This window comes from Pantherophis guttatus, chromosome 1, assembly GCF_059756535.1.
Source record: "Pantherophis guttatus breed Tessera chromosome 1, ASM5975653v1, whole genome shotgun sequence".
NCBI classification, from domain to species: Eukaryota; Metazoa; Chordata; class Lepidosauria; order Squamata; family Colubridae; genus Pantherophis; species Pantherophis guttatus.
Genome location: NC_142063.1, coordinates 29,093,679 through 29,108,902, shown reverse-complemented (window position 1 = coordinate 29,108,902; position 15,224 = coordinate 29,093,679). Strand labels below are relative to the sequence as shown.

Genomic DNA, 15,224 nt, shown 5'->3' with positions numbered 1-15,224 from the left:
GAAGCATCATCAATCTGTGGTTGGCACCCAGCTGTACCTATCCTTGTCATCTGAGTCAAATGAATGAAAGCCACTTTGGTCTAGTAGCTAAGGCACCAGGCTAGAAATAGGTGACTGTGAATTCTAATCCTGCCTTAAGCATGAAAGTCAGCTGGGTGACCTTGGACCAGTCACTCCTGTCAGCCCACAGTGTCAGGAGCAGCTGACACTTCCTGTCATAATCAGTGGAGCAACTCATCCGATTAACCCATCTGAAAAAAGTGGAGCCTCCATTTGCAGGAAGATGCTAGGAAATAAACTGTATCAAAAGTATAGGTATTAGATAAAGAATAGACAATTGAATACCTACCAGCATTTCAACTATGCTTAAAGGGCAGTTGTAAATGAAACCCAAAACATCTAGCAGATATCAGGCTATTAATCCATTCTAGACTAACCACTGGACTCAGCCTGAATAGGAACCAATACATTTTCAATGTATTGTATGTGTAATTGGATAGTTTGCATGCCTAGAAATGTGGGATACGTTCTGTTCTAGGTAGGACTGTACTGCTCCTAAAAGATCATGTGTATAACTGAGGGCTAATAATGTGCCCTTCTGTCAGAGGTCTTGGGATCCCTCCTTGGTATAGGTTAGAGCAGCAGCCCCCAACCTTTTGAGCACCCTGAACCAGTTCCATGGAGAGAGGTTTTTCCGGGGATCAGAATAGTTTCTCTTACTGCCTGCATCCTACGAATGGGACTTTACTTGTTTGCATGGCCTGGTTTGTGCCATGCCACGAACCGGTGCCAGTCCACAGACCAGGAGTTGGGAGACCCCTGGCTTAGGGGTTAATCCTTGGTCAAGCAATGTCTGTCATCTTAGTGGCTACATTTCTTTCTTGTACCATCTCTGGACAGGAATCATCTACCTATGGTGTCAGATGCTCTGGCAATTCAATGTATGGCTATTCAACTAGTATCAACTGCATACACCACACTATTAATAAATATATACAGATGGAAGCCTTTTACTTATATCAATTATAAGAAATCTACACCATGTACTTGTTGGGTTTGCGGCCCAATTCAACATGGTACTTTGACCTTTAAAGTTCTAAACAGGAGATGAAGAGGCATGATATCCCAGAGAAGTTGCTTAGATGTGGATTCTTGCTCCAGATACAGGATTAGAAATAGATTATTGATCAGGCTTTCCGAACTGATACTCTCCTGTTATATTGTAACTGCATCTTCTGGAATCCCCAGCCACTATAAAGAAAGATATCAACCATCCTCAGCCTATGTGCCTCCCAGATGGGTCAAGTTCTAGAATTCTCAGTAATCACCATGTTAATTAGGAATTGGGTGAGATGGAGTGGAGTGGAGAAGGTTCACCTGTCCACATGCATAAACATGCATGTAAAAAAAAGAGCATCCCCATATTCATGAAGGGTGTGATGTCTTAATGGTTAAAGACCTTGAGCTTGTCAGTTGGAAGCGTGACAGCCTGGATTCAATGCTCAGGTGCTGTGCAACAGAGTGAGCTTCCTTGTCTCAGCTCCTGCCAATCTATCAGTTCGAAAGCATGCAAATGCGAGTAGATAAATAGGTACCAGTTTGGTGGGATGGTAATGGCATTCTGTGCACTTCGGCTTATAGTCATGCTGGCCACATGACCATGGAAGTATCTTTGGACAACGTTGGCTCGCACATATGTGCGAGGGGAACCTTTACCGTTACCTTTACTGCTCTCTAGAGTCAAACTTAACTGGATTGAAGAAACCTTTATCTTTATAATTACTCACATGGACCAAATGTTATCGCACCTTTTCATGGACAGCAGCTACACCCTTATATATTTACATGGACCTAAAACCAGGTCTTCACACATTCACCTCATGAGGAAATGTTCGTTGGCACAACAATTTGGCACCTCTTTGCTGTGAGCAAAGGGATGTGTCTCCAGCTTTCCCACATCCTATCCTTAAACCATGGGGGATAAATGGCAGCAATTCAAAAATAGCAGGAAAATATTTTGTTGCAATATGTTGTTGCAAATTAAAGATGGGTTTGTTACTCACAGCAAGCGTGGAGACAGTCTGGGAGATGTTAAGGCTCAGGATAGGTTCTCCCCTTGGAGAGCCAGGCCAGCTATGTGGATTTCACTTCTTGTATAAAGGTAAAGGTTCCCCTCGCACATATGTGTTAGTCGTTCCCGACTCTAGGGGGCGATGCTCATCTCCGTTTCAAAGCCGAAGAGCCAGCACTGTCTGAAGATGTCTCTGTGGTCATGTGGCCGGCATGACTAAACGCCAAAGGGGCACGGAACGCTGTTACCTTCCCACCAAAGGTGGTCCCTATTTTTCTACTTGCATTTTTTACGTGCTTTCGAACTGCTAGGTTGGCAGAAGCTGGGACAAGTAACAGGAGCTCACCCCGTGACGCAGCACTAGGGATTCGAACTGCTGAACTGCCGACCTTTCGATCGACAAGCTCAGCATCTTAGCCACTGAGTCACCGTGTCCCTTCACTTCTTGTATAACATAAGTGAAAAAAGAAAGAATTATATTCTCCGTCAAAGTGTTAGTAACTTTTCCATATAGACTCTTAATCTGGAAATCTTGAAATTTATCGCCATGTGTTCTATCCCTAAGTCAAAGAGGAATCTCACTTATCACTGACTCTGTCTGGAACGTTAATCTTTTTTGATGCAACCTCCCCTAATAGCTCTGATTGGAATCTGAAAGAGCCCAACCCTGAGGTCTGATATAGTTAGCCTCAGATGCAAAAGCTCCAGATTGCACAGTCTCACTCTCTTCTCCATCAGTTACTATAGCAACTGCAAGCCTCATCAGTGAAGCTTGGCATCTTTTCCAAAGAGGGCTAGAAGCACCTCGCGTATGAAAAACCTGCCACTTGCACACAAAAGCAGCAATCCCAAGTGGTAACCGATGGCACTTGATCTGGGAAATGGTGTATGCTCTTTTTGGGGGCGTGGGGGGGGGTGAGTCTCCCAAACATAAACCTCTTAAGATTGTATGGGCATTTTAAATGTAGAGCAGGCTAGATTGTTGCACCCCTGCACTCTCCTCAGGATTGGGCTAAGGCACCTGGATGAGCGAAAAACAGCTTTTTTACGCTCTGGTGGGAAATGCTTAAGATTTAAGGAAATCAGTTCTGGGCTCTGAAGGGGGAATGGGAGGTGTGTGCGTTGCTTCTGGGAGGAACAGGTTGCCCACAACTTGCAGGGAAATGCAGAGTCACCTTCAGGATAATGAGTGGGCCACAAGCAAAGCTGGTAGGATCAATTCAGTCCATATGGATTGCCCACAAGCTGCACCACTGGCCCTTCAGTCCCTCAGTGTCCTTCCATTTGATTCCTTCAGGACATCCCTCTCTTGACTTCTCTTCCCATTTATCACTCCACTGTCAGTGTGGTCAGCCATGGCTCTGTCCCAGCAAGCCATGCCTCCAAAAGGGCATCCGTGGAGAACTGTCAAAATGGCAGCCAGAACAATGCAATTGAACCCCTGCCATTTATTTACGCAGATCACATACAGTGCACGTCAAAAAAAAGGGGGGGGAACATGAGTTTATCCCCTTTGACACCCCTTGCAAATGTCCCTGAACCCTCAAGCCTTTGTCCCCAAGAGTTTTGCTGTTTGAAAACTGCCAGCCAGGCAAGAAGGATGGGTCAAGCAGGGAATTGCAGGACCGCCTTCTGCCGCCGATAGCCTCCCACTGACCAGTACGCACCCACAGAGAGGGACTCCTCAGGGTGCCATCAGCCAGGTAATGTCGGCTGGCGACCCCCAAGGGGAGGGCCTTCTCTGTGGCAGCTCCTGCCCTCTGGAACAATTTGCCCCCGGAGATACGAAGTATATCGGATCTCCGGGTCTTTCGCTGTGCCCTGAAAACTTTTCTTTTCCATCAAGCAGGGCTGGCGTGAACCCCCTCCCCCCTTTTTAGTCTTTTTAGTTTTTTAGTTTTAAATTGTCATGGGGTTTTAATTGAATTGTTTTAAATTGGGCCAGTTATGTAATTCTTTTAATAATTTTAAATTTTGTATTGGCATGTGTTTTAGTTCTGGCTGTTCACCGCCCTGAGTCCACTAGGAGAAGGGCGGTATACAAATTTAAATAAATAAATAAATAAATAAATAAATAAATAATAAATAAATAAATAAATAAATAAATAAATAAATAAATAAATAAATAAATAAATAAATAAATAGGCTTTGAGTTGTTGCACAGCTGCAAGAGACTTAGGTTGACTCCCTCTAAATTCTATGGGACTATCTGTTTGTTCCCCAGAGAAGGCAAACAATCTAGGGAGATTCCTGTATTACAGCCAGAATAAAATAGTCTGCTTGAATCCTACACATACTGATTTGGTTGCTTGCACTTTGCATTTGTTTTGCCAAGACTAGGGGAAGCAGCTCAGGTGGTCATCATTTGCCGACAGCTTACCAACATCTCACCTGAGCACCTTCCGTGACTTCTCCATTGCTCTTTAGTGGCAGAGGAAGAAATCCACAGTCGGACTCCCCCTCCTGTAGCATCAGAGACCTGTCGCTTCATTAAGCTAGCATTTTGCACCCAAATCCAACATTATTCCACAAACCCTGATTTAGTATATCATGTTTCTCTGAAAATAAGACCCTGTCTTATATTTTTTTTGAACCCCAAAATAAGTGCTTGGTCTTATTTTCAGGGATGTCTTATTATTTTGGGGCACATGGAGCAAGATGGGGCTCCTCTTGCCGTCTTACCTGATTTCCAGCTCTGTCTCCCTAACCCTAGCCAGAGGAAATGGCTGCGCATGCATTTAAATATTTTCGGGGAGGGCTTATTTTCAAGGGGGGGTTATTTTAGCGTATGTGCTCAAAAGCCCAATTGGGCTTATTATCAGGGGATGTCTTATTTTCGGGGAAACAGGGTATGTATGCGTTAGAAAAAGAGAAGGAAGAAATGAAGCTAACTTTTAAATGCCAAGAACAATATGGGAATTGGGACTGTCTTAGGGTACACACTCCTTTGAGTTTAATTGGCTCTGATCCATTTGCAGGAGCAGGGAAATTGGGGCCAAAGAAGGGAGCCTAGAATTGCAAGAAATGTAGGGATCCAGATGGGTTATTTTCCTTGACTTTAATATGAATTAAAATGAGAGAAGATTTTTAATCCCTTTCTCTCCTGAAAAAGGAGAGGTTGCTTTCAACGATCTTTGTAGCAGATGAAATGCCAGTATAAGGGAATATGCATTTGCCTTTTTGAAAAAAAGGCAGCTTATGGCACATAAATGCTTGACGTCACCTTAGATCCTGTTGGCACAAAAGGTCATTTTCATTTTGTGCAGAAAACTTTAAAAGTGTGTAAACTCAACCTCTTCACTTGGATGAGACATCACAGATCAGCATCTAAAAGTTCAGTTCCCTAACTTGAGCAAGATTGAAAAATGTGAGTCCTATGTGAGTCACTTGATGACAAGATTCACACATGCTAAACCCCAAATCTGTGCTAATGAGCCATGGTTGATGAGTTCCCATAACACTATGCCTCCACAAACCATATTGTAGTTTACCCTTGGTGGCCTGGTAAGCACAGGTTGCTGGGGTCAAAGAAAGACGAATCCTGGCATGGCAAGATATGTGAGGATCGAGATGAGCTCGAAGAAATGAGTTTGTGCAAGATCACTAAGCTAAAACAAGGCATACTACCTCAAGGTTTAGCAAAATGAGTTTCTGCTAGTCTTTCTTCTAAGAATGTATTTGGCAGCAATAAAGGAGAATATTTGTAGCTCACGGTTAATTATGGGGTCCTTGGTGGTCTCTGGGCTTGGTTGTTTTCTTGCAGATATTTCATTATCCAAACTAGATAACATCATCAGGGCTCTGCAGTGCTCTAGTTTGGGTAATGAAACATCTTCAAGAATAGAATAGAATAGAATAGAATAGAATAGAATAGAATAGAATAGAATAGAATAGAATAGAATAGAATAGAATAGAATAGAATAGAATAGAATAGAATAGAATAGAATAATAGAGTTGGAAGGGACCTTGGAGGTCTTCTAGTCCAACCCCCTGCTTAGGTAGGAAACCCTACCCCACTTCAGACAAATGGTTATCCAATCTCTTCTTAAAAACTTCCAGTGTTGGGGCATTCAAAACTTCTGGAGGCAAGTTGTTCCACTGATTAATTGTTCTAACTGTCAGGAAATTTCTCCTTAGTTCTAAATTGCTTCTCTCCTTGATCAGTTTCCATCCGTTGCTTCTTGTCCTACCCTCAGGTGCTTTGGAGAATAGCTTGACTCCCTCTTCTTTGTGGCAGCCCCTGAGATATTGGAACACTGCTATCATGTCACCCCCTAGTCCTTCTTTTCATTAAACTAGACATACCCAGTTCCTGCAACCGTTCTTCATATGTTTTAGCCTCCAGTCCCCTAGAACACATAGGACCCTTCACTTAATTTGACGTTTCCTTGTCTAACTGGCTGCACATCTTTGCAATTTAAGAACAGCTACTCTGGAATATCAAAAGAACCTAAACCGTCTTTTTATTTGCAGGTATCCAAAGCTGCGGCAGACCTGATGGCGTACTGTGAAGCCCATGCCAAGGAAGACCCCTTATTAACTCCTGTCCCTGCTTCAGAAAATCCATTTAGAGAGAAGAAGTTCTTCTGTGCCATTCTGTAAATCTCACAGGAGCCTGACTCCAATTTGGGCTGCCCTGGACACTGATGTAGAGATTTTTCAGCAACGTGGACCAGTTTCTAGAGTCCACTTACTTTAAGAAAAATATATCAAACCACCTGGAAGTTTACAGAGAAGTGCATGATTTAAAAAAAAAAAAAAAAAGCGAATTCCTGCCTTCTTTGGAGAACGAGTTAATAACGATGTTGACCTACATCAAGAGGCTAAAGATCTTGACATCTGCAGAGTTGCCTTGAGGAGGAGGAGGGAGGGGAGGGGGGAAATGTGTAAAAGTGTACATTTAATTTTCACTTTTGCTCTGGCCAAGCCAAACTCTGTTGGCTTTCTCTGAAACAAAAATGAGGGTGCGCAGAGCAAGGTTGCGAATGACGCAATGGGGTATGTGTATGTAACCTCGATTATTTTGTTTTGCTTTTCCCAAATGTCACTCTTATTTATGTTGAAATGTAAAATAATTGCAATGGATTCAATTTATTCTAGCGTTCCTTAGTGTGGAGTGTTGTGCGTATTTAGCATTTTAGAGTAGTGCCACACGAGGGAGGGAGGGGGGTGGGTGGGTGGGGGGCAGGGATCCAATCGCAGTAGCCTATCCGTCTAAACATTTTATCAAAGGTTTAGTTGAGAGCGTCGCCTTGCTTTTCACAGGCCTACAGGGCTGTCTTGTGCATTCCTAGCATACTTAGTATTGCTGTTTTCTAACATTTGTATTTGGTAGCTTTTGTTCTGCTAGTAAAATGTATGTTGTATTGGATTTTGCGGGGTTTTCTTTTTTTTTTTTTTCAGATTTTTGTATCCCACCTTTATTATTTTTACAAATCGCTCAAGGCAGTGAACACACCTGATACTCCTTCCACTCCTCCTATTTTCCCAAAACAATAACAGCCCCTGGTGAGGTGAGTTGGGCTGAGAGAGAGTAACTGGCCCAAAGCAGAGATGAAATCCAGCAGGTTCTGACAGGTTCCGGAGAACCGGTAGCGGAAATTTTGAGAAGTTCGGAGAACCGGCAAATACCACCTCTGGCTGGTCCCAGAGAGGGGTGGGAATGGAAATTTTGCAATATCCTTCCCCCAGGAGTGGGGAGGGAATGGGGATTTTGCAGTATCCTTCCCCTGGACTGGGATGGGAATGGAGATTTTGCAGCATCCTTCCCATCCCACCAAGCCATGCCACACCCACCAAGCCACGCCCACAGAACCGGTAGTAAAAAAATTTGAATTTCACCACTGGCCCAAAGTCACCTAGATGGCTTTCATGCCTAAGACAGAACTAGAACTCACATTCTCTCGGTTTCTAGCCTGGTGCCTTAACCACTAGATCAAACTGTTCTCTTCACCTTATTTTCCAGTGTCTTCAGCTATTAATCGAGAGTTAGCAAATTTCAACCTTAACAGATTTGCTTTGGTGGTAAACCATAAATCATGGTTTATTGTACAGAACACAACCAATATGTGTTTTAATACAAAGCTTAAATAATCGCTGAGGGAAATGCAGAAATGCAGTTACTGTCTGAGTACACATGCTATAATTGCCTGTAGTTAACTGGTTTATTCAGTTAATGTTCTGAGTTAACCTGAGATAATAAAGTATACTGATGTAAAACTAACAACATGGATTGGTTCACACAGTATACTAAGCTTAAAAAAAGGGTTGTAATTCAGTTTGTTCTGTGAAAGCATGCTTGCCTCAGCATTGGAATACAGGAATTGAAGAATGAAATAATAAGAGAAAATTGACAGCAGAATCAATTATCCAGACACATGGAAGCTAAACTGCCATCTATTGGGGATGCTTTAAGTTCGATTTCTGCATTCATTAAGAGATGGGTCTCAATTTGCCCTTTCTATTGTATGATTTTTTGTAAGCAAGAATATACAGTAGACATATGTCTTCAGTTTTCCATATGCTACTCAATTGCAGCTGCTAAAAGTTCCAGCTAACATGGCTAAAGATGAGCAACACTCAAGAATTGGGGTTCAAATCTCTGCGTTAAAGCAGTGTATCTCAGCCTGAGTAACTTTTAAGATGTGTGGACTTCAATTCCCAGAATTTCTCAACCAGTATGCTGACTGGGGAATTCTGGGGGTACATCGTTGCTGAGGCTGTGAAACTCTGCTTTAAGATCTCCTTATAGTCGGAAGTAGGGGGTGTGGTGGATCAGTGGCTAAGATGCTGAGCTTGTCGATCGAAAGTTGGGCAGTTCAGTGGTTCGAATCCCTAGTGCCGTGTAATGGGGTGAGCTCCCGTTACTGTCCCAGCTTCTGCCAACCTAGCAGTTCGAAAGCACCTAAAAAATGCAAGTAGAAAAATAGGGACCAGCTTTGGTGGGAAGGTAACAGCGTTCGTGCGCCTTTGGTGTTTAGTCATGCCGGCCACATGACCACGGAGACGTCTTCGGACAGCGCTGGCTCTTTGGCTTTGAAATGGAGATGAGCACCGCCTGCTAGAGTCGGGAACGACTAGCACATATGTGCGAGGGGAACCTTTACCTTTACCTTATAGTCGGAAATATTTGGCCAAATGTGTTGACAGGATGTCTTCACATAAAACAGCATTTCCTGTCTGTACCAGGTACGTAATTGGTTATGATCCACTTGGTTGCCCATCATACTGGAATTAGAAAGTCAGTGAGAACTACAGACCAATACTTCTAAAAGCTGAATAAGTAATTCCTTCTTGCTCATCAAGGAAATCTTGGCAGTTTATGTGGCCTCAGACTCCATTACTTAATTTTTGGTGTTTTTTTCTGTGCTGAAGGGACAGTAAACGTGTGCTGGAGATACAAGAAGCAAGGAAGTTCTGATATATTTAATTAATGGTATATTTCATTTGGAAGCTCTTAAAAAGCAATGGGTAGCAAAATAACACACTCTTCCTATCAAACTAGGAGCTGATTGCTTTGCTTTCCCGCAGGGCTTTTCTCCTTGCAGGAAGACAGGGCACTGATTTAGTGAGGAGATCATTGACCTCTCAGTGGGGCTGGTTTTCCCAGAGGAGAAGCTGTAACCTAATTCTCTGCTCTTTCTTGCATTATTGTGCAAACGATGACTGCTGGTTAGCCAAATGGGATTTAATCTGGTTTTGTCCTTGGTCTTCTGTAAAATCCATACCTTGCCTTGTGAGGAAAAATGCAAAATTAACACATGTTTTCATGCCTTGATTAGCGAGCTACACCTCAGTTTAATTCTGTGCATTAAACAGCACTTACTAACATGATACAACCTCCTCAGGTAACACACACTTAATGTTTTATTACAATAGGAATTTAAATAACAAATCCAGAAATAATCATATACATACACATACATAGACCAGGATTTTCTTCTTTTGCAATAAGCAACAGTATATAAAATGCAAAATAAATATCCAAAAATGCAGGTTAATCAACAATCACAGAAAAATGTCCCAATAGCACTTACTTATATACTGCTTCATAATGCTTTACAACACTAAGAGGTTTACAGAATGAGCATATTGCCCCAACAATCTGGGTCCTCATTTTACCAACCATTTTACCGGAAGGATAAAAGGCTGAGTCAACCTTGAGACAGTCAGAATCGAAGTCCTGGTAGTGGGCAGTCAATCTGCCATACTGCATTCTAACCACTGGGCCACCAATCAGAAAACTACCTAGAGTCCTAGACCAAGTGGCAGAGAAAAGGTGATGTTAACCAAACCTCTCATTCCATTTCAGACCTTAAAAGTATCATAAAGGTTAGGATTCTGTGCTAGCTGTTTCTTGGCCATGATTTGTTACATGAGCCAACTGTTTGAATTTACATAAGCCATAAACCGTGGTTTTCAAATTATAACATTAGGATTCATATAATAAGACAAAACCAAACAAGTTACATTATTTTTATGTTTGTGTTGTGCGAATTCAGTCTATCACTCCAATTAGAATGATCACACGCTATGCCAAGTTCAAATGTGACTGACCAGTTCATGTGTATTCACACAACAAGCTTAGCCAGATCAGGTAACTAGCAATTTCATTTGCAAATATAGCAAGTTTTATTAATGTCGACCTTGGTTAGTTGTTTTCTTTTTGTGGCATTGCAGGTTGTGCTCAGCCAGCCCATTTGGCTAGCTTATTTGAATTCCTAAAACTTGATTGATTGGATAACCAGGCTAATGTGTAAGTGCAACCAATATTTGCAGAAAATCAGTATATTTAATGGTCTAATGCAGAACTGTCAAACTCACAGCCTGCAGGCTGGATGCGTCACGTGCTGGCCATGCCCATGCCCGGTTTAGCGGAGGGGAAAGAGGCAATACGTCATGTGACACCATGGTGACGAGGCGAATTTGACACCCCAGATGTAATGTGTTGTGTTAATCCATTTAAATGAGTAAACTCAGATCAAATAAACCATGGGGTGGTATATTACAGGAACAGAGTCTTCTAGAACCAAACTAGGTCTTGTCTTTAGGCCTGGAAACTTTTCTCGAAACTTATGCGTTACTTTGAATAACCTTCCCAAACCATCCCAGATGTGATGTATTGCCCTAAGGTAGTACTAGAGTCCAGTTAAGTACTAAAGTTCTTGCCATAGTGTAACAACTTGCACAGTTAGCTATAATAGTAAGTTATAGTAGGAAACAGCTGGCAAGTTGAGAAAAAGCCCTCTGGAATATCATTCAGACGGGGAGGGAAGAAGAGGCAGATGCTGTCTGTCAATATTTCATGGCGTCTTATATGCCATATTTGTTCCTGTAGAAGTCAATGTTTTGTTACTTTCAGCTACTTGGAGAGAAATTCTGATGGAAAAGCTACTTGTTAAAAGAAAGAAAATCAAGAGCCTAATTGTAGGCTATCAGATATACTTACTCAAATTAGTCAGCCCAGTGAAAAAGAAGTTGAAAAGAATCTCCCATTCAGACAACCCACAGGTACACTGCAGGGTGTGTGGAGGGGGCTATGCAATGTCTTGGACCTTCTTGGGATCTCCTTCTCCCCACCCCCACCCCCAATCTGTTTTCAAAATGATGGATTATGTTGTATATGTTTTCAAGTTTTTCCTACAAACTAACCAACTGTTAATGTGGATATTTACTTGAAGGCAGACTTAAATTCCCGCCTGAAACCCTAAATCCAGAGTAGGCAACTTGGCGTTTCTGACTGTACTTCTTACCATCCCTTATCAAGTTGGCCAGCTGATAAGAGGAGCTGAAATCCAATTATTTGGAGAATGCCTGCTCACTTGCCCCCGTTCTGGAAACCACATTCTGGAAACCAAAAGCTGTACTTAGACTGCATGCCTCAGCCAATACTGCTTCTGTCTACAAAAACGGGGAAAATCTAGTCATATCATCATAGGCCCTGGATAAATCACTCTGTATCTGACTGATCTAAGCACATGTGGTCAGCAGCTTTCTTCTGATCATATACAAGATATTCAAGGAAGATGGTTGCTGTGCACTTCATAGATAAATTAATGCCTTGCTGTGATACTACTACTTTGCATAACTGGAACATATATCTATTTAAATCTACAAACTTCTTGAAAAGCCCTCTAGTGGGTAATTTAGGTAAATGCCAATTAATCAACTCACAGCCACTAGAGAGGATCATACTTCACAAATCACACTAAATTAGCTAAACAACCCTCAATGGCCTGGTTCGGGCATTACACTAAGCTCTAAACTGTGAATTACAATGTCGTGATGTACTCAAAATGCATAATTATGACTTCACTTTGAATTTCCAGCATTTAAGGGGCTGCCATAAAAAAAGACAGGCCCAACCTATTCTCCAAAGCACCTGAAGGCAGGACAAGAAGCAGTGAAAGGAAACTAATCAAGGAGAGAAGCAACCTAGAACTAAAGAGAAATTTTCCTGACAGTGAGAACGATTAATCAGTGGCACGGCTTGCTTTCAGAAGTTGTAGGTGCTCCATCGCTGGAGGTGTTTAAGAAGAGATTGGAGAGCCACCTCTCTGAAATGCTATAGGGCAGTGATGGCTAACCTTTTTGCTGTTGTGTGCTAAAAGTGGGAGGAGCATGAGGGGTCACGCATGCACGTGCCCACACCTATAATTCAATGCGCCCTGCCCCCATGCGCAACCTCCCCATGCTATGGCATGGTGGGCCTGGTAGGCCCGTTTTTTTGCCCTCCCCAGGCTCCAGAGGCTTTTCTGGAGCATGGGGAGGGCAAAAATGGCCGCCTCCACCCCCCAGAGGACCTCCAGAGGCCAGAAACAGCTCTTTTCCCAACTTCCGGTGGGCCCGGAAGGCCCGAAAATCAGGTGGCCAGTGCGCACATGCGCACTGGAGCTGAGCTAGGGCAACGCTCATGTGCCCACAGATATGGCTCCATGTGCCACCTGTGACACGCGTGCTATAGGTTCGCCATCACGGCTATAGGGTCTCCTGCTTGCGCAGAGGGTTGGACTAGAAGACCTCCAATGTCCCTTTCAACTTGTTATTGTTAACATATCGTCCAAACCAATAATAGTGATGTGTAAATCATGGGGTTTTCCTGTTTAGTGGGGGGGGGAGAAACTTGTGTTCCCCCCCAATCTTATTTACAACCCAAAAGCTAACATCAATGTGATAAAGCATGGGGGGGCATTAACAGTTAATGTTTGTGAGCAGTAGAACATTTAAAATTCCTCCATAATCTTTACAATTACCTAAATTTGTATATATCATGAATGATCAACAACCACAGATGACTCCATGTACCAAGTGAAGCTAAAAACCCAATTAAAATATAAGGGTGAACTCTCATCATTGCTTCCAGTATTTCTCTCAGATGACACTACTTTAATAGCCAAAGATACAAAGGTTCTGCAAGCTATGATTATAAAAGTCAAGGAACACAGTGAAAAACTGGGACTAAAATTAAATACAAAGAAAACCAAAGTAATGATAACTGGCACAGTTTAGAAATGACAATGAAGAAAATGAAGTGGTGGGTAGCTTCAGCTTTATAGGATCAATCATCAACAATAAAGAAATAAGCAGTGAAGAAATATGCCACGGACTAGTGCTTGGTAGAGCAACCATGAAGGCCTTGGAAAAGATATTCAAATGCTGTGATACGATTGTACCAGTGGTGGGTTGCTCCCAGTTCGCGCGAACCATGGCAGCAGCAGGAGGCTCTGCCCACCCACCCAGATGTCATCAAAATCGCTCTGCGCATGTGCTGAAGAGCTGCATGCTTGCAAAGCGAGCGCTTGCAAAGCGATAGCAAACTGGTAGCACTGGGATTTGAAACCCACTACTGAATTGTACCTACAAAGATCAGATTACTGTAGGACAAGCAATGGTATTCCTTGTGACACTTTATGGGAGCAGAAGTTGGACTTGGAAGAAGCGGAATAGAAAGAGTATTGACTCTTTTGAAATTTGATGTTGGGGAAGACTCCTGAGAAGAGTATGGACAGCCCAGTGGTGGGTTCCTCCTGGTTCGGTCCGGTTCGGCCGAGCCGGTAGTGGTGACGATATGACGTCACCGAACCGGTTCTCCCCCCCGCCCTCCCACGTTATTCTTACCTTTTATTTGGTCCCCCAATCTATTGCTGCCTCCTGAGTCCCAGCTGATGACTAGAGGGAAAAAAACTGTTTAAACTCTTGCCGCAGGGCTTCAAAGGGCCATCCTACAGCTGATCAGTGTTAAAAGCAAACAAATGAGTCGTAAGTGTGAGGACTGGTCGTAAGTGCAAGGACCTTCCAGAAATGACTGACCAGCTAGCCACGCCCACCTAGTCACATGACCTCCAAGCCACACCCACAAAATAAACCACGCCCACAGAACCGGTAGTAAAAAAAATTAGAACCCACCCCTGGGACAGCCAAGAAAACAAACATGGATCATGAACAAATCAATCCAGAGTTCTCATTCAAGACACAATTGACTAGGCACAAATTATTCTAGTTTGGGTATACTATGCAAAGACCTAGCTTTCTAGAAAAGGCTTTAATGATGGGGAAGGGGGAAGGGGGGAAAAATGCTGACCAGCAGCAAGAGGGATGGACTTAGTTATAGTAGCAATGGGTGCATCATTTGAAGATCTGAAGGAACAAGTTAAGGACAGATCATCATGAAGAAAATCTGTATGTCGTCACTAAAAAACCTGATTTGATAGCACATAATTGTAATATTTCATTTATTTGAATTTCTTCTGTAATGCAGTCCTCTAATTCATTTTATTTGTGTTGCTTTAAGTTCTTGGTATTTTTACTGAATGTTCTAATTTGCATTATCATATGAAATGCATCTTTACCCACCATTTAGATGTCCAGAATAGGAATAACTAACAAGTAATTTTGGTGAGAAATCAGATAACAAAAATAATACTCTTGCTATTACAACATTTGTAAATTACTTTTAGGGAAGGAGCACAATACATTTGAAAGTAAAATTCAGTGATTAAATTAGATAATTAAATTAGATAAGCACAATATAGAACCCTGCAATTAAGCAAGATAAGCACTAAAAAGAACATACATAACAGGTATAAAAAATCCTTCAGGGTATGTTTATATAATGTGTGTGTAAGTTATTTTTCTTTTCTTTTTTTTTGGTTCT

General features: G+C 42.4%; 1 protein-coding gene across 4 annotated transcripts in view; it reads left to right on the top strand.

The window, feature by feature from the left end:
* GNG2 (G protein subunit gamma 2) overlaps positions 1-6,816 on the top strand; it is a 54,301-nt gene extending 47,485 nt beyond the window's left edge. For all 4 annotated transcript variants that reach the window (XM_034433391.3, XM_034433392.3, XM_034433393.3 and 1 more), the window contains exon 3: positions 6,545-6,816. In XM_034433391.3, coding sequence (XP_034289282.1) covers positions 6,545-6,673 — 129 coding nt within the window. In that variant the 3' untranslated portion in view covers positions 6,674-6,816. The remainder of the gene's footprint in view (positions 1-6,544) is intronic.
* Positions 6,817-15,224: the final 8,408 nt, after the last annotated feature.